At 37.8% G+C, this 20,587-nt stretch overlaps 1 protein-coding gene across 2 annotated transcripts in view; it reads left to right on the top strand.

Moving 5' to 3' along the window:
* FRMD4B (FERM domain containing 4B) overlaps positions 1-20,587 on the top strand; it is a 208,103-nt gene that overhangs the window by 158,385 nt on the left and 29,131 nt on the right. For both annotated transcript variants that reach the window (XM_008567202.1, XM_008567201.1), the window contains exons 8-11: positions 6,870-6,953; positions 9,215-9,280; positions 11,362-11,419; positions 12,921-13,007. In XM_008567202.1, the coding sequence (XP_008565424.1) occupies positions 6,870-6,953; positions 9,215-9,280; positions 11,362-11,419; positions 12,921-13,007 (295 nt within the window). The remainder of the gene's footprint in view (positions 1-6,869; positions 6,954-9,214; positions 9,281-11,361; positions 11,420-12,920; positions 13,008-20,587) is intronic.

The following is a 20,587-nucleotide window of genomic DNA, read 5'->3' as shown; positions in this document are numbered from 1 at the left end:
ATAACATATCATTGCCATTAGGGGTCAGGAATGTCCAGGTGGGGTGAGTGCCTTTATTGATGGTGAAAAGTACAGATGTCCTAATTGAGATCTACTTACCTCTCCAGCTGGTCCTCCCTCTGGTCTCTGAGGTTGATTCTGATTCATATAAACTATGCACCTGCCCAGCCAGCCAGGGAAGGGCCTGCTGTGTTGAAGCCAGACCCGGCAGCCCCTGCAAGCCTTGTAGATCTATGCAGCCTGAGGCTCCCAGGCACATTCCCAGCAGGTGAACAAAGCAGCACTCAGCTCCTGTCCATCCACTCAAACGTGAAATCCTGTTTGGTCCTAAACTCTGAAAATGATCAGTTGGGATTAACCTTCTAGAATAATGTGCCGGTGTTTCTAACCCCCTGGTGGATTCATTTTTTGGTCTATAGGTTCTAACCTCTTGACTTGGTTTTGCAGCCCCTCCCCTCTAAATGGTAGTCGACTTGCTCTACGGCACCGCACAGCCACTCACTAGCTGTATTTGATTTAGTTTTAGTGTGAATTATGTCACACAGTAGAATGCATAAAACATACGTATGGTATAAAGAACAAATTAGAAAGCTTACAGCCAAATAACCACTCCTGGTGAGGCACGTTGCCTGGACCTCAATAAAATTCCCTCTCTTTCCTCAGAGGGACTCAGACTCTATGGTATATATTTTCTTGTCTTGCTTTATAGTTTTATCACCTATATGTGATTCTCTCTTATTTCATTTTGCTTGTTTTGGATCTTTATGTACATGGAATCATGGTGTGTTTCTATATTTGGGGTCTTTTGCATCTTTGCTCAATATTGGTGAGGTTTGGTGGGTTCAAGCGCAAAGGTATTTACAACAATTGATCACAACCAGTTACAGATTTCTTTGTTCCTTCTCCACTCCCACTGCTTCACTTGTCTCATAAAATAAATAAAGAAAAAGAAAAAGAATATATTTGTGAGGTTCATCCATGTTGTGTGTAGCTATAGTCTACTTTTTTTGCTTTGTGATATTCCATTGTATGAATACACTACAATTTTGTCATGTCTATAGTTATGGGATATTGGGGTTGTTTCTTTTTTCTGTCTTATTGTGAACAATGCTGCTATAAACCTTATTCTTGTGTATAAGTTTCTCTAGGGGTATACCTAGCAAAGGATTGCTGGGTCTCAGGGTATGCAGATTTTCAAAATGATCCTACCAATTGACACACTCACTAGCAAAGGATGAGAGTTCCTATTACCCCTGCATCTTCATATAAAGTAGATATTTTCAGAATTTTAAAAGTTTGATAGTCTGATGCATATTGGTAATATACTGAAGATTTAATTTCATTTCCCTGAATACTTGTGAAATTGAATTCTTTTCTTCTGTCTGTTGGCTGTTTGGAGTTCCACTTCTATGCACTAGTTGTTGAAGGGTTTAACCCATTTTTTCTGCCAGGGGCTCTGTCTCAGTCATCTTTCGATTCTTCTGTGGTCTTTCTCTGTTAATATTTCACCAGATCCACAGCTCAGCCACCTGAGCTGAGGTGATGGCTTGCTGGAAATTTCCTGTATTAAATAGGTTCTTATAGGGAAGTGATGTTACATATTTACAAAGGATGTTTTGCAATAGCACAGATGACCAGATTTGGAGGAATAATACCTTTTTTAATGCCAAGGAATAAGGCTATGTTCTTTCTTGAAAAGGCAATTAGTTGGGATGGTCCAGATTCCACATTTGTCTGACTTATGTGTCTCTTTTATGCACACACTACTGACAGTTTGCACTGTTAATAAATTATCTGTAACTAGAAACCAAGTTACGAAGCTGAGAAGGCATCTCCCTTTCCATTCTTTACTAATAGTTTGTCAAAAATTGCAAAGTGATGGTAATGATCTGCTGCTATGTTTTCTATAGCCAGAACAGTGTTTCGGTGTTTTTTTGTTTTGGGAGGGATTTTTTTTTTTTTGTGGCAGCTGTCCAGCAAGGGGGTCCCTTGACCTTGGTGTTATTGGCACCATGTTCTCCCAAGTGGGCTAACCAGCCAGCCCACGTTTGGGGTTTATTTTGAGGGGGGCGGCTTTATTTTTTTTTAAGGGGGAGGGTTTGAGGCAATGTTTTAAAATTTAGATATTTGGCATAAAACTCTGGGATTTTGGCTTATTTTTGGAAAAAATGCAATCGTTAGGCAATAGTGGATCCACATTCCTGCACAGCAGAAATTACCTGGCCCTGAATGGTGGCACCCTAGCAGTGCAGATCTGATTGTTTTCTGCCAGTATCCAATCGTCTTTTCCTCCATATTAATGGAATTTTTAGCTATGCATGTGGCTGCCCAAAAGAAAGACTACATATTCCAGAGTCCCTTGCAACTAGAGCTAGCCATATGAGTAAGTTTTGGCCAGTGGGATGAGGGAAGGTGGGCAGCTTTCAGGTTCTGCCTCTACAGGAGTGGGTGTGTCCTACCTCATTCTTTATTTCCTTCCTAATGGCTGCAATATGGACATGGGGATGAGCTACCTTGCACCATGTGAGAGATAGCAACATCCCAGGAATGCAAAGCAGCAAGAGAAGAGATCGAGTTCCTGAACACTTCATGCTATTTTAACTCTGACTTTTTTGTAAAGAGAAATTAACTAAAATTTTTATCTCCATCAGACACAGTCAAATTTATATGCTAAATAATACTTCAGATGGGCCGTGTTCTTTCTCTTCCTCATACTCCCCACCATTCCCCATTGTTTCTCTGTGTCTGATGCTGAGTTTCACTTGCCATTTTTTGGCTAGTTTTCCCAGTTGATTTTCTAATGCCTGTCTCACTTGGCTCCTATTAGACATTTGCACCCAAGACCCCTAATATTTAAGGGCTGGCCAGTTAGTCAGTTGGTTAGAGCATGATGCTATAACACCAAGGTAAAGGGTTCGGATCCCCCCACCAGCCAGCTTTCAAAAAAAAAGTCTCATTGTAATATTTATGTTCTGAAAGACACAAGAGAAAAATTCTTTAAGTCTAAAAGATAATCTTCATAAAGTATTGTGGTAGAATTCTCAGGATTTTTATAATTAATGCAGAGTTTCTCAACCTCAGTACTATTGACATTTTTGGGTGGGATATTCCTTTGTTGGGAGCTGTCCTGTGCATTGTAGGATAAACAGCAGCATCATGGGCTTGAGCCACTAGATGCGAATAACACCTCCTTCCTCAATTGTGATTATCAAAAATGTCTTAAGACATTGCTAAATGTCCTATGAGGGGTTAAAATTGCCCCAGCTTAGAACCACTAAAGTGTATTTCTTTTTTCTTCTCTTTTTTCCCTTAATTAGTAGACCTTATTTTTTTTTAGAGCAGTTTTAGATTTATAAAACAATGGAGCAGAAAGTACTGAGAGTTCCTGTACATCCCTTCTTTCCCCCTCCTGCTGTTGGCCGTATTGTTAACATCGTGCATTAGTGTGGTACATTTGTTACAAAAGTCTGTAGTCAAATTATGGTTTACTCTTTGTATGGTACCGTTCTATAGGTTTTGACAAATGCATAATACCATATATCCTCTATAACAGTATCATACAGAATAGTTTCACTGCCCTCAAAATCCCCGGTGCTTCATCTATTCAAGTATATTTCTGTTAAAGTCGTCTAAATTCTCCTTTAAATGGTCCCTAAACCACTTCCCTGTTAATGCACATTTTAGTTGCTTCCCAGTGATTGATTAGTACAAAAAAAAGTCTGAATGAATGAATATTCATTGTTATTTAGGATGCTGGCTCATGATTAACCTTTGGTAATTTATTGATTTATTCAGCTAGCAATTGTACATGAATAACGTCGTATCTCCTAACTAGGCTAGGATCTAATTGTGTATAGTTAAAATTACTCTTGAAAGCTGTTGGCAAGATGACATGATAAAGACCAAAGTTTGTCTTTCAGTAAATCCAACCCAGGTAGTATTTTTCCCCAAATAAAATACACAGCTATTTCTTTAGTTAGGCACTAAATATAGAAGTTGCTTGTGTTTATTGGACATGTATTAAATGCTAGAAAAATCTCAGTGTTGTGAGATGCTTATGCTTTGAGAGATCCAGGACCAAAAACCATCTTAAAAGGCAACTGCTTCGGGTCTCCCATTTGTACTTACTCTGAACCGTGAGCTTATTGAATAGAATGATGGATAAAATTTCTTCTTCACTTCTTTCCCCTCTCTCCTCTCTCTTTCAGCTGACTACACATGTATCAGTTAAAGGCAACTCCATTTTATGACACTTGCTTCTACATGTTAGGCATGCAGTATGTACTTATACATATTTGTTAAATGAATAAATAAATTTACGATAAATAGCAACTTCCAATCTTGTGAGATCTTGATTGCCACAAAATTAACTGTAATCCAAAGAAATAAGTCAATGCTAGGCTTGGTTCTTGGAACATAGCCTATGGTTCACCTAGATCCAGAATATAACAATATACATGTTGCTGGTGATGGTGATTAACAACAAAAAGCGTTGTCCTTAGTTTATCATTTTAAAAAGGTGAAAGATTTATATGACCTGAAAAGAAACTAGAGTATAGTTTATCATTTAAAAATATATACATGTATTTACCCTTCATAAAAAAAAAATAATAATAAAACCAACGCAAGCCAACTTCTTTTAAAAGGAAATGCATACTGGCCAGCCTCCAAAAAACAAAACTAAAATAAGATAAAAGAAAATTTAAAAGGAAATAATAAAAAGTAAATTCACTTTGAAGGACAGAGCATAAAAGGAATTATTAAGAAAAATAAATATTAGCACTGGGAATTGACAGTTGACCTTTAATATGAATAAATTGGATTGTGGTATATTTTGATTTTCAGGAAGTCCAAACCAGTTTCCCAAGACTGTCAATGTGGTTAAGTCGTACTGCTCAGATTTCAGATGAATGGAGAGATTTATTCTTATGTAAGAACAGGAGCCAAGTGACTTTTTATTTCCTGTTGTAATTTAGAAAGCTAGATCTTTCACTTTTAGGAAGGGCCACAACCCCGGTTTTGGAATGTAATGTTGACGGGTGCAAGTCATAGTGTCTTCAAGCTAGGTGACACTCACTGTCACTATCTGTTCTTAATGTATGTATGAATTATGTAGAGTCTGCTTAGTGGGCTCACTTTGTTGCCCTGTGCTATGGTCAAGAAACTTGGTGATAGAACCAGAAAACAAACTTTCTGTAGGCATTGAAGGCAAATCACCTAAATTAAACCTGATGAAGTAACAGGATTGAGCAGTTTCTAATACAGTTCAATGTGGGTCAAACCAAACCTGCCTGGAGGCCACATTTGGTTCCCCAGTGTGATCTGTAACCCTTGAACTACGAGTGTTGCATGAATGTTTTGAAAGGAAATTCATCTTAGGTTCAATGTTTGGTCCTCCAATTGGGGGTTGATCTACTTCAAAATCATGATTCACATTGGGGCAAGCCCCAGGGAAGCTAGTGTAAAAATGTGCAAGTGCTGGTTTTTGAAACTAACTTGTTATTGTTTTCATTTGTAAGTGGAGGTGAGGGTGAAGGGGAGCTGTGTCTTCACAGAGTCGAGGATGTTCACGTCAGCGCTCCAGGACACTGCCCTGGGAGTCTGCCTGGGATGCAGATCATAGAATCCAGTGGTTAAGGACTTGGCCTTCGGAGTGAAACAGACCGGAGATTTAGCTTCTGGTTCCTCCACACAGTAGATGTGAGACATTGAACAAATGACTCAGCCTCTCTAAACCTCACACTCTTACCTGCAAAGCATGAATAGTGATAGTACTTACCTCACTGGAAGGCTTGCGGTGAGCTTAACATGAGGTAAATAATGTCCCCCAAGTGTGTTGCTTGGTGCCTGGCACTTGGTAACCTCTCAACAAAGGGTAGCTGGTGGTAAAGGTAGGAAGAGGTGGGAAGTAGGACAAGAGTCAGCATTATGCTGTTTGATGATCACTAGTCTATCAAGATTTTGAGTAGCTTTTTCATGTACTTATTCTGGCTCTAATTGACCTAGAAAGTCGTGTTTGTTTCCTTATAGACTATCTCCTAAAATACTTGGGGCAGTTAGAGAGGATTTTCTCTCATACAGTGTAGGGCCAACTATGATGGGGTTGTACCACCTGTTCTCCCTTTTTTAAGGTTCATAAAGACCACGTCTTTCTCTTGACAAGTAGGATTTTGCCATTTTATAATTAGATAATGGCCCTCCTTACACAAGGTGCACTTTAGTTCCCTTGATGTGATTTGAGGGATATCTTGAGTTTTATTAGAAACATATTTTCAAGTCGTCATCTGTTCAAGAGATTTCCGTAGATGGTTTACTTGGTCTGTTATATTTCAGAGGGCGGTAAGGAGGTAACAGAAGAGGAATACAGAGGTCTACATAAATCTTTTTATTGTTATGATATCTACTGTGAAAAATTGGTGGCATTATGTGAATGGTTTTATGACAAGCAGCAATTCCAACATAGCGAATATTATGTAGCCAGTAAGATAATCAGGAGGATGCTATTGGAACATAGGAAAAGTGTATAATGAAATTTAAAGAACGCTGTGTAAAAATACAATGTGAAAAATGCAAAATTACAATCCTAAATATGTAATAAAGCAGATACATGCAGAAAATACAATGAACCTTAAAATATCATCATATGACTTGGTTGTCAGATTTGGAGGCTATTTCTAGTTAGAATTCATAACCTTAAGTGTGTTGACCACAATGTTTTGACAGAGCCCAATGCAGTATCATTACTTTTCTTTTTCCTTTCTTTTTTTTTTTTTTAATCATTACTTTTCACATCTCATTCATTTGGTGACCAGCTTAGAGCACTTTTCAGGGAGCAGTGCCTGACATTACCATGTTGCGTTTCTTTTTAGTGATGAAAATGCCAGGAAAGATTTAAAGACGCTACCAGCTTTTCCAACCAAAACTCTTCAGGAGCATCCATCCCTTGCTTACTGGTAAGCCAAGTCAAGATAATAACAGGTGACCCATTATCATAGCCTCCATTGAAAACTGTATGCTTTTCAAGAAATTAAAAATAAATGTAAGTGAGGAAAATAATCAAATTGCGCGTCAAATGTATCAGAGTAACCATAGGCTGACCTCGATCCTTTCAGTGAGAGGATCTTGTCAAAGCTCTCTGGGGATTGTTATATGAAGACAGATCTTGCAGTCATTTAAGAGTGGCTGTGTGCCATCTCTTCCACGTACATGAAATGACTGTGTGCTTTTAGATGAACATAATGCTCACTATCTGTGCAGTCACTATAATGCAGACTTAATCTACCATAAATATGACATAAGTGTTTTAAGATACAGATTTCCTTGATTAGAAGTTTCCTTAATGACCAGAGGTTTCCTCTACAGCCAGATATCATTGTCTATTTTGAGTTGTTTTAGTTGTTTGTATTTTTTTTTTCCTTTTTGTCTTTTTTCGTGACCGGTAATGGGATCGCAACCCTCGGTGTCGCACCCGTACCGCGACTGGCAACAGGATCGCAGCCCTCGGTGTCACGCCCGCACCACGCTCAACCAGTGAGCGGACCGGTCTCTATATGGGATCTGAGCCCTCAGCGGGAGCGCCGCCACACTCCCAAGCGCCGCACTCTACCGAGTGCACCACCGGGCCGGCCCCTAGTTGTTTGTATTTTAATGAATCCATAGTACCTATTTTGCATCCCACGTTTTTCCTAGAAAATTATTTTTTCTTTGAATTATTCATATTCCCCTTAAAATGTATTCTCTTTGGTTTCAGTCTCCAAATCCTGAAGATGGTTTTTCTTCCCACTAAAAAATTACACAAAAAAATAAAGATTACAAAATAAATATTAAACAATGATAGCTTTCATCTGAAGGTTGGAATATATTTCCCAAGTATATACATATGAAAGTGAGTTCTGAGGCTATGTGGTATCCTGACACTGGAACTTTCTAAACAAATCATTGTTACTGATAGTTTCTCAAGAAAAAAAAAAAAAAAAGGTTAATTACCACTGATTACTGGTCATATAGAGATAAAAATATTTACTCTTCTAGGTTTACTTGAGCTATGACTAGAAGAGCTACCTGTCTGAAAGCAGGGTGAGATAGTTGAATGATGTCAAAGGTTGCCTGATTTCAACCTAGTTCTCTCCTTTCCAGTCAACAAGTTTTGCCCTAAGCCAATAATGAAGGGTTTTCTCTTAAAGCAGTGTGTCCCCAAGAGGTGATAATATAGCATTTTCAAATTGCAGACAAACCCAGAAGCAGTTTTAATTCTTTTATTTTATTTTTATTTATTTATTTTTTTGTGGCTGGCTGGTATGGGGATCCAAACCTGCAATCTTGGGATTATAAGGCTGCACTGTAACCAACTGAGCTAACCAGCCAGCCCAGCTTTAATTCTTTTAGATCTTCTAAATAATTCAAGGAGAAAGTCTATAATACCGAACACTTAACTAATTTTTTTTTGATGGCTGGCTGATATGGGGATCCAAACCCTTGACCTTGGTGTTATCAACACCATGCTCTCCCAAGTGAACCACCAGCCTGGTCTACCTTTTTTTTTTTTTTTTTCCTTTTTGTCTTTTTTCGTGACCGGCAACGGATTGCAACCCTCAGTGTCGTGCCCGCACCGGACCGGGACCGGCAACGGGATTGCAACCCTCGGTGTCGCGCCCGCACCTCGCTCAGCCAGTGAGCGGCCGGTCTGTACGTGGGATCCGAACCTTCGGCGGGAGCGCCACCGCGCTCCCAAGCGGTGCACTGTAGCAGTGCGCCACCGGGCCGGCCTGGTCTACCTTTTTTAACCAAAGAGATGGTAGGCCTTATGCTCAAAATTTCTTCAACAATGTTCTCAACTAGCGTTTAATATGGTTATTTTGTATTTATTATATTCCATCCAATTATGGCAAAAGATATCAATTTTCCATTTGAGAAATTGTTATTATGTTTCCTTTTCTAGTAAATTAAGTTTTTAAAACTATTAGTATATATTATATAAATATATTATATAAAATATAAGTTAAAGATTATAATGGAGATAGTCAAATGTCTTAAGTTCAGGAATCTACATGCTGTAGAAACAAAAGTCAGCCAGACTCTGTCTTCCAAACAGAAGACAAGGCTTTCATAAAGGCCTTCGCTCTCAAATTTCTAATAGCCACCTGAGAATCTGGAAATTGAGTCTGTACCTCAGATAATCGTGCACTGTCATACTTTTTATTTCCTTGTTTTACAGTGAGGATAGGGTAATTGAGCATTATTTGAAAACCAAAGGTCTGACTCGGGGTCAAGCTGTGGTTCAGTAAGTATCTTTCTTTCCTTTTGCTTAGGTGTAATTTTAATATCTACCATTTGAAGAGGTCATTTGATGTGATTTCTGTTGTAGTTTTCATGTACATAGTCCTTATCTGATTAAAAATATCTTACCATGAATTAGAAAATATCTTGTGTTATTCCATACAATGCCAAGCAGGTAACAAAAATGAGAAGTGTAGGACAGATGTGGTGCAATAGGGAATAGTAGGGACTGTGTTGAACTGGAGAGCTTTCACCTTGGGTAGAGGCAAGGTTACTCAGCTTCAGAATTCAGGCATGATGTTACCAGATCCTCTGATATTTTCCATGAGAAGCTAGAAATAGAGATTTTTAAATTTCAATTTTAAACATTGGGAAATAATTTTAAGAAAATTTTAATGCAATGTGAGCCAAACAAAACCTATCCGGAGGCCATGTTTGGTTCCCCCGTTTGTGACTTTACTTTGGGCGGAGCACACAGTGAATTGGTGTTGGATAATCTGTTTCTTCATGCTGCCAGGAAGATACCGTAGTGATGTATTTCTGCATTTTATGACTTACAGAGTTACCACTCATTTATTAAGAGTGGTTCACTCACTACATTACACTTTTAAAACTATAAAAAGCAATCAGTTTTGGGCCGAGCCCGTGGCGCACTCGGGAGGGTGCAGCACTGGGAGCGTGGCAGCACTCCCGCCGTGGGTTCGGATCCTATATAGGGATGACCGGTGCGCTCACAGCGCTCACTGGATGAGTGCAGTGCGGCCAGTCTCAAAAAGGACAAAAAAGAAAAAAAGCAATCAGTTTTAAGCACATTATTGCTATAGTAATTATAGAATAACTTCTACGGTCATAGAAGTTTAAAAAAACAAAACAAAACCACTGCTTAGTATAGTATACAGCATATGAGAATTATAGGAGATGTGGAGATAGCTAATCTGGTCAGTGTATAGATTTTCCTGACATTCCTACTTCTTTCCCCAAACCCCTTTTTATCAAAACACACCTTCTGTGATCTTCAAGCCAGAAATCAGAAGTTAGCAATCCTGAAATTGACTCCTTTACGTTTTAACTCATTGTGCCTGTTTCTTGAATTGAAAAAAAAAGAGTAACAATTTCCCTGAAGGATTTTTGGTTAGGCTAGCGAGTATATTGCAAAATGGCCTTGCTTAAATGCAGTATTCTTTTACTTCTCTCGATCATTGCCATGTGGCTTCAAATAAGCTGTTTAACTTGGTAGTTAAGGCTCTGGGCTCTGGAGCGCAACTCACTTTTTTAGAATCCTGGCCATGCAGTTTAATTGCTGCATGACCTTAGCACATTAACTTAACTCTTATTCATTTACATATAGGCCATTTACTTTAAAAATGATCAAGTTATTGATTACAGTGTCCAGAGAAATTGATTTTCGAATGTCATTAAAAAGTCCACTTGCATTAAATAGGAACCTCAATTCCTTGAGAGCAGAGAGAAAGTCTTACATAATTCAGTCCACTCCAAAGGTATACAGTAATACTTTTTGAATTAAAAATAGCCAAGTGGTGGCATTATTGTTCTAATTTTTATTTTGGGGAGCCATATTTTTGAAGTCAGATTTACATACCATAAAATCCACCTTTTTAAAGTATATATTTCTCAGAGTTGTGACAGATGTTTATAGCTATATAACCTCTTCCACAATCAGTGTATGGAATAGCTTTATTTTTACTGATTATGAGCATGACCCAAAAGTTGGTTCTCATTGCTTGCATCATTAGGTGCTTGCTTTTTTAAAAAAAAAACTTGCGATTTGAGTTTATAATACAATACAATGCAATATATTTCTAAGCCACAGAAATCTTAATGTGCAGAAAATAATTTCCTACAGCTTTTTGAAATGGATTTTCTGTTAGCAACTTCCTAACATATGGTTATATATAAAGTAAGATATATAACCCCCCAGAATGGTTTATTTTATTTCTACTTGAGTCAAAGGCATTAGTCATGGTTATAATGAGGAAAGTAGAAACAAATTGTGTTTGTTTAAATCACTTTAACCGAAAGTGCCCTCTGAATATTTTAATGAGAGGTTATATGTTCATTCCATAGGTATATGAAAATAGTAGAAGCTCTGCCGACTTATGGAGTCCATTATTATGCAGTAAAGGTAAATACTTTTACATGACAAAGCTTTCATAACGCCCATGATATTTTATGAGAATTACTGCACAACACCAACTTTCTAAAATCACATAAATCATTATGCACATATATATAAATTGTCTGTAGAAACTGCAGCATTGAGTATTGGATTGATATTCTTAAAATATAAAAGCCTGATTATATCTTGTCATTTTCAGCAAAATACAAAGCACATTATTTTTGCAAAATACTTGCTACATTCAAATGTTTTCCCAAGGCCTCTCTTAGTTCTAAGATACTCAGATCATTCTCTTCTGCTACACCTACGCTTGCTGATTTTTCTCTTTTCCAATTGTTTAACTTTCTGACACTACCAGATCTTTATATCATAGTGCCTTTGTATAAGAATCAAGCTTCCAATGTTCCATCAACAGCTTCATGAAATGCTGAAATTTTTGCAGGATTTACAATACCCCTTTTCAATCAGTATGTTTTCTGTTTGTGTAGTATTTTCAGATGCTTATAATCAGGGAGAGATTGACTAAGAAATATTTTGAGATTATGAGAAGGAATAAAGCACATTGTTAAAAAGGGAGTCTTATTTGAAGGATGAATACTTTTTTTTTTTTTTGGTGGCTGACTGGTACGGGGATCTGAACCCGTGACCTTGATGTTAAAAGCTGTGCTCTAACCAACTCAGCTAACCCACCAGCCCTAGATGGATGCTTTTGTAACTGATCAGTTCTTGACTTTTCATGTTATGACTATGTTTATGTCTCTATACAATTCAAAATTAGATAATAAATACTTGCATAATGAAGACACTCTGTACTAAAAATATGTACCAATTTAATTTCTACTGATTCTGGTTTGCATGTAAGTATGTATCTAAGCCTAAGTTCTTCTTTCCCTATGTCAATACATCCTTTGCTTTGGCAAGACCTAAAAGATAAATTTATGAATGATTATTTTGCTCTCCTCCCCATATGTACCTCAAACTGATGACTCAAATATCCTGTCATTGAATTGTGCAGTCCTACAAAAGGGTTTTTTGATATTCCCATGTTCATTGTTGATTGTATCATAAACCTCAGGATTTGGAACCACTCTTCGTGTCTTTGTAATACTTTGGAAACTTCCCTGACCTTTTATAGCTGGTTATTAATCGAGAGAACAAAGAGCCTTTTTTTTTTTTTGATGGATAACTGACTTTTTACTGGACTAATTTTAATTGTATTACTTACATCTTATCTCTTCTTTCCAACTGTTTAATCAAAACTGTAATGCTTTGTTCTTTTTGATGGTATTAACAGTATTGGTCTGATTTGACTTACAGACTTTATCTGAAGAAACTCTAAAGAAGCCATTTTTAATAACAAGTTAGGTTTTTAAGTAGTGTTTTGTTTACCAAGATGGCTTTATTTTGACTTGCTAATACTTGTTAAGGGATGAAATTGGCAAATATTACTTCACCTTTAGAAGATTTAACAATTAGGACTTGGTTCTCATGCTTTTCCATCTTCTAGGATAAACAAGGACTTCCTTGGTGGCTTGGAATCAGCTATAAAGGAATCGGCCAGTATGATTTACAAGATAAAGTGAAGCCTCGGAAAGTAAGTGTGAATCACTTCAGACACTTAGGAAAACCTTGAATTGTTCTAGAGCTGGCAACATCACTTTAAGGGGGTCTGTGAGCTGTGCTGGGCAAAGAGCTTTGGTTAGTGAAGCCATGGGTTCAAAGAAGACTCAAGTGAAAAGTAAAATATTTGTGTAACTCATTTATGCACCATTTACAAAATTCCACATGTGGTCACTTATTCTAAGGTAATAACCAAAGCTGTGCACTAAGATTTAACTACAAGGATGTTGATCACACCATAGTTTACAAGAATATACAATTAGGCTTCTATTTTAAGTTAGCGTGAACTGGATGATGTTATTTGTTTTATAAATTTTGCATATACATACACACATTTGCATTGGATGGGTGGACGGATGGATGAATCATAAAGACATAAGCCAGAATTTTGGGTGCTGGTTATTTCTCAGTGGTGCAGGTATGAGTAATCTTCTTTCTACCAGTGCTGCTATTTTTTGACTTATCTTTATTTCACTATTTTCTGCGGTAAACATGTCTGCTTTTTGTAAAGAAAAATGTTATGTGCTCTTTATTGAAGGGTCATAGTTTATAAGATTTGGATTTTCTGGAGCTAAATAACTTACATTATTTTCCATTTAAAATTGAATTATGATTATATTGCTTCTCTTGACCCAAGCACAAGTGCACAATACATTTTTGCCTGTATAAGAATTAATGCATCCTTACAGATCGCCATCCAGCTGCCCTTGGCCTCCTTACTATCATAGTGATGTAAAGACTAACTCAAGCTGCCCTGGCTGGTTCTGCCACCCTCTCTATACTGTGTTGCTATCACTGGGAGTCACAAGAGTGAAATGGTGACCTCTAATAACAGACCATGGTCAGGCTACCTGCATCATCACAACCTGACATCCCAGCCTTATCCTCACTCTTATCACTTCCATCTGTCTCTTGCTTTAATGTGTATTAGAAGAACAGCCATATTCTTCATAAAGCAGCCTTGTAATCATACCCCAGCACACTTCATCTTCTAAGTGTCCTTCCACCTTCAGTCAATGTTTACAATCTTCCTTGAGTTATGGAAATAAACAAAGCTCCCCTCCATCCCCATTTTATGACTGTGAAAGTGACATAGACAACACAAAAGAATGGCCTAGGGCAAACCACAGCCCCCTTTCCAATGCTGATCCGGGCCTGGATCAGACTAGCAGGGCATTGAGTCTTCTTATCAGAAATTATTAATGAAAATAAAAAAGCATCATTCAACAACCAATATCCACCTGTATGGGGGACAGCAAGAGAGCACGCATGCGATCATACAACGAGCATTTTGCTTCTATAAGCCCTGTGACCGAGACCAATTTAAGTAAGGAATACTTACTTAATTTCCAAGAGGAATATGAATAATATTGTTCTTGCTTGTATTTGAAAATTTACTTCTAAAACCAAATTTCTAATCAGTGATGTTAGAAATAAAGGGCACCCAATTCTTTCAAATATTTCTTTAAATAATTTTTATATAGAGTTGTGTATTTTTATTTCTTTTTAACCAAAAGTAATACATCATTAAACAAACAAACAAAAAAGTAAACACTACAGAAATATGTCAATCAGGGCATGAAGTCTTTTTGTAATCAATCTCCATTCTTCCCCCGTGATGACCAGTTAGAAGAATGATGCTGGTTCACTTCCACTTTGCCAGCTGATATTTTAAGCTTTTACAAAGAAAGAGAAATCTACCATACTCAACTATTTCATACCTTGCCATATTTCTCTAACTCACTTTGAAGCTGATTTCTTTTCACTATTTTCAAAGCTGCCTAGTGTTCCATTTTATGTATTTTATATATAAATATTAATAAAGAGAATTCTCTTTTGATGGGCATAATGGTTATTCCAGGGAGTGGAGAAGAGAAGGGACTACAGAACATAATAAAGAATCCCACTAAAGCAAATAACTAACCCCTAGTTTATCTGATTATCTACTCGGTAAGACCAAATTATTGCCTATCATATTTTCTTAAGATAGACTTCACTTGTATTAACTTTTTTTTGGCTAAATTATTTCTTTCCTGAAATTTACTTTAAGAAATAACATTTAAGAGTCTTGCTGGTTTTTCTGAATCTTGCATATAAAATGTGACTTTAATCAACTCATAAGTAATTTCTTAGCTGGTATGATTTGATAAGATTGAGAGTCACACAGAATGTAAATGCATCCAGTAAAAGCAACCAGGCTTTCTCCCCAAAATAATGGTGAATCAGAATCTGCACAGTAAATATTGCACTTAATTTCCTCTCCTGTGCTTATGACTCACGGGCCTTTCTTTACATTCACAGTTTCATAGAAATTGGTAAATATTGCTTGACGCTGATCATAATCAGGTTTGATTGTTCATTCCAGAGTCTACACAAGCAAGGGCCAGAAGTCACTTCCTTTTTTCGATCTGAAGTTTTCTTATTTCATTTTCATGACATTCCACTCAATTCAGTAAGGATCATAAACTGACCATCTTGTGTTATCACTGTCTTACCTTTTTTTCTCCATTATTTGAGCAGATGTCTACTCTTAACCAGTTTGTTTCCTCCTTTCTTCCATTAAAATCTGACAATGGATTTTGCTTCCATATATTTATTTGCCATGTCCAAACAACTTAAGGGTTTAGTTGGAGGGAGGGCATTCTACAGGTTCCTCTCCTGACCCAGTTTGCACAAATGAAAGAATGCATAATTTGAAGGCTGTAAGCACTGACTTATAAAAGGAGGATCATGCTTCAGCTGTTTGCGTGGACCTGTGCATGCAGCAAGTTAACTCATGGCCAGGCGGGAATGAAGGTCAGATTGGCAAACTGTAATGAAACAAAGGCTGTAATTGGAGGCCTGAAGATGCTCAGCCTCTAGAGCCACACTCTTGCCTCATTATAATTATGTGACTTAACAGCAGGTCAGAAGGAGGGAGATTTACCAAGAATAAGAGAGATGGATACTGAGAGGCTGTTTTGAAAAAGGGTTATTTCAAGAGCTACTAGCTGAAGCCTTCCGACCTTTCCATGTAGTGTCTATCCATTACCACCTATGAATTTTGGCGACTGTTTTGTTTTACCTTTACCCAGAAAGAGCTCTTCATGTATTTTAGCTGTAAGTTTTTTTTGCCAGACCGGGGAGACCAATCAGTGTAGTGCAATGATGTAGGGCAAGAGTTTGGGAGGCATCCTGTCCCTGATGTCTTCTGCTGTGTGACCTTGGCCATGTTGTTTAATCTCTCCTTAAAATGATTTCCTCATCTGCACAATGGTAATGCCACCAAGTGCATAGGGTGGTTGTAAGAAATAAATGGGATTATATTCACCACCATGCCTGATCCATAGTCATTACTAGTAGTGGTGAGGGAGACAGACAGTAAGAGAGGGTATGGGACATATTCTTGGATCACTGTGTGGTTGGACAGGGACCAAGCATTGCTACAAATGCGTAGCCCTGGTATGCCATCTAAGAGTCCACACTCTTAATTTTTTATTTTCAGAGACTTGTAAGCCCTCACTTCCCCTCCCAGTTCATTAACCATAATGCCTGAAGGTGTGATGCAAATTAAGGGAAAATTTTTTAAATCCCAAGTTAACAACCACAAAAATTCAGGGTATTAAAAATTCAGGTCACAAGCAGTTTTACTTTTTAATCTTCCCTTTGTGCATGAATATGTCATTGCAAACTCTTATGGAATGTGAAAGCATACCAGAATTCAACTTAATTCCAAATTGTAGGACATTTGGGTTTAAGAACTGATGAAGTCTTACTTAAAAAACAACAACAAAAAAACACAAAACAATGCAACCTCACGTTCCTCCTGGTATTTATTGCTCTCTCAGTACTTCAAGTAGAAATGTCTGTTATTCACAAAAAAGCAGACAACAGGTCAGTAAAGTATTAGTGTGTGTTATGACTGGTTTGTACCCCTGCGGCAAGCATTTCACGTGGGAAAATCAGAGCCTGTCGGATGGCAGAGATGGGAGAAATGAAACAGCATGCTATCAAGGTGTCATAGGTAGTCCATAGTGGGATAAAATGACTTTCACGATTAGTATGTTTTTGCATTATTACATGCTAAGAAAGACTTGCAATGAACTTCATCACCTTAGGACATTTTAGGGTGGGAAAAGGTCCTTAGCCTTCAGTTAACTGACTATTTCCAAAACTACTGAAATTCCCAGATGCCTAGCGCTGGATGAATTAAGTAACAAGCACAAAGCATTCCTATTTCTTTGTCATAAAAGTATAGGGTTCATTTTATTTAAAGGCAGTGACTTGATTATTTTTCTAAGCATAGCCATCTTCACCATTTCTAAGATTGTCTTTCCACCACCACCATACCAACTCGGAACCAGATTAAAAGCTACTTCTAACACTGCTTAAATGCTAGATGAGGTTAACTGTTGGAGAAGAAGAGAACATGTGCCATCCAGTCCCATGTACTACATTAATACAAAATAAATTATGGTGTGGAAGGAAAAAGATGGATTACAAAATGATGACTAGTCTGTCCTGTTTGTAAACTGTGTAACTAAGCCTCAGCCACACCAAGAATGAATCTGATTGTTAAAACCTTCTGCAGAGTCAGTGGGAGGAGAACTCCAATCCTATAGCATGAAATAAGAACCAGTTCTGCACTCTTGCTTACCAGCTGGCTGACTTGCAGCTGTCACTCAAATTTTCTGGCCTTCATTTTCTCAGCTGTCAAATTCAGATACTTCTGTCTACTTCGTCTACCTCACAGATCATTGTGAGGATCCACAGAGTTAATGAGTTCTTTCATTAAGTAGATATTCCCCCCTCTACACCATACTCTAATTTATTGAAAATGTACCAGACAGTGTGTTATTTCTCTTCCTATTCTATAGTTAATCACAATTAGAATTTTAAGCAGTTCTTCTAAGACAAGGAACTTTCAGAAAATTAGTTGCTCATTGGTAAAGCAGAGGGAAAGAGAGAGTCCATGGGGAGATACTTTAACATTCATAAAGTCACAAGTCTAGCTGCAGGGGAAGCTGGGAAGTATCGTCTCTAGTTATGGCTATTGTCACGGGCAAAGCAGCAACTCAAGGTATTCTGTTACTAAAAGGAAGTAGGAAAAATAGATTTGGGGAGAGAAAAGTACTTACTGTCACACTGTGTGTGTTTCCTTTGAAGTTTTTTAGGGGAATGTTTGGTGAGAAGCATGTAAGCAAAGAAATAAAGACATAACTATACATTTTGAATCATCTCTGATGGAAATGAATGAGATGGAGTAATGGTATGGGGAGAAGGGATTTTTGGGGTTCAGGGAAGGCCTCTCTGAGAAAGGTGAGATTTAAGCTGAGAGCAGAAGGGCAAGAAGCTTACAATGAACAGGGTGGCTTATTCTAGTCAGAGAACAGGGACTGCTGATGGTTAGGAGGTAGGCATGTCATAAAAACTGAGAGGAGATTGCTATAGCTACAGCTTAAAGAGTAAGTAGAAATGGAAGATGATGTTAGAAGAAGAGCAAATGACTGCTGAGCAGGCAGAGCCATTAGATGGCCACTGTGCATTCTATGACAGGTTGAGTATTCCTTATCTGAAATGCTTGGGACCAGAAATGTTTTGGATTTTGGATTTTTCAGATTTTGGAATATTTACAGCATACATACTGGTTGAGCATTCCTAATCTGAAAATCCAACATGCTCCAATGAGCATTTCCTTTGAATCTTGTACCATTGTTCAAAAAACTTCAAATTTTGGATTTCAGATTTTCAGATTAGGGGTGTTCAACTTGTACTTTATATATGTCTAGGCATTTACCAAATGGTTGCATTGTTGGCACATGAGTAAAAATGAAAGGTAGCTCTTACATAGGAATGACTAGTCTAGATGCAGAGAAATGCAGTTAGTGCTTAAAGCACCATGAAAAATAGGTCTCTGAAGAGGCATAAACAGAAAAGATTTCTTTATTATAAACATGTGGCCAATGATTGAGTGGTTTGGGATTTTTTTTTTTTAATTTGTAACAGAGTTTTAGTGATAAGCTAAAGATATTAAATTCATCCCTCCTTACAAACAAATTTCTAACAATAGAGTGCAGTGTACCTGATTTTATATTTTTTCAAAAAACATTTATTGAGTTCATTGCATTTGCGAAGGCCCTGAGGTAGTACTTTATTTTCTTTTTATCTCGTGTAAGAAAAAGAAAAAAACCAAAATGAGCATTATTTGATATAATTGTTTACACGGAAAATCTAAAACTATTCGACAGGTTGTTAGAACTGATAAAGCATCGTTTCCACTTTGGTTCCCTGGCCTGGAGTGGCCTGGAGTCGTCCAAGAACAGACTTCCTGGTCTTTTAGATCTATTGCCACCTTTAGTGATGAAAATGCCAGGAAAGATTTAAAGACGCTACCAGCTTTTCCAACCAAAACTCTTCAGGAGCATCCATCCCTTGCTTACTGTGAGGATAGGGTAATTGAGCATTATTTGAAAACCAAAGGTCTGACTCGGGGTCAAGCTGTGGTTCAGTATATGAAAATAGTAGAAGCTCTGCCGTCTTATGGAGTCCATTATTATGCAGTAAAGGATAAACAAGGACTTCCTTGGTGGCTTGGAATCAGCTATAAAGGAATCGGCCAGTATGATTTACAAGATAAAGTGAAGCCTCAGAAAATTTATTGAGTTCATTGCATTTGCGAAGGCCCTGAGGTAGTACTTTATTTTCTTTTTATCTCGTGTAAGGAAAAAGCCACAGTCCCTGACATCAAGGACCTGAAAATTCATCTGGAAAGACAGAATATGTTCAAAATTAGGAATTTTATTGAAAATATTTAATAACCAGACTTCACAGTTCACAAGAAAGAATGCCAGCTTTAAACATTCAAAACAGCCCTGTAGGTGCCTGTGAATAGCAGGTCAGCCCTGGGTTGTTAGAGATTCAGCCACAGAGGAAACTTGGGTGAGATGACATCCATTTAGATGCTCACATTTTTATAGTATACATTTCCTGATGCCCCAGAACTTCTTCATCTAAACCTTTCCAGTAATACTCAAAGTGTTTTACTCCTTGCATTTAAGATGTGACGTTTTACACGTGTAAAGTTATGAGATCACATCTGAAAAATATCATGTTCACTCCCTGATAGAGTTTGGATGTGTTGTCCCCTCCAAAACTTATTTGGAAATTTAATCCCCTATGTGGCAGTGCTGCAAGCTGTTTGAGTCATGGGGGCGGATCCCTCATGAATGGATTAATGCTCTCCTTAGGTGGGGGTATTAATGAGTGAGTTCTCACTCTGTTAGTTCCTGTGAAAGCTGGTTGTTTAAAAGACCCTGGCACCTCCTCTCTCTCTCTCTCCTGCTTCCTCTCGCCATGTGATCTGCTTGTACCCGCCAGCTGCCTGCCACTTTCCACCATGAGTAGAAGCAGCCTGAGGCCCATGCCAGATGTAGCTGTCCCAGAATCGTAAGCCAAATAAACCTCTTTTCTTTATAAATTACCCAGATTACCCAGTCTCAGGTATTTCTGTTATAGCAACACAAAATGGACTAATACACTCCCCGGGTTTGCCCCATTTGGGTGTGTTAGGGAATT

This window comes from Galeopterus variegatus, unplaced genomic scaffold (genome assembly GCF_000696425.1).
Source record: "Galeopterus variegatus unplaced genomic scaffold, G_variegatus-3.0.2 Scaffold303, whole genome shotgun sequence".
Taxonomy (NCBI): domain Eukaryota; kingdom Metazoa; phylum Chordata; class Mammalia; order Dermoptera; family Cynocephalidae; genus Galeopterus; species Galeopterus variegatus.
Note: the sequence above shows the minus strand (reverse complement) of the source record. Positions and strands in the feature narration are given on the sequence as shown.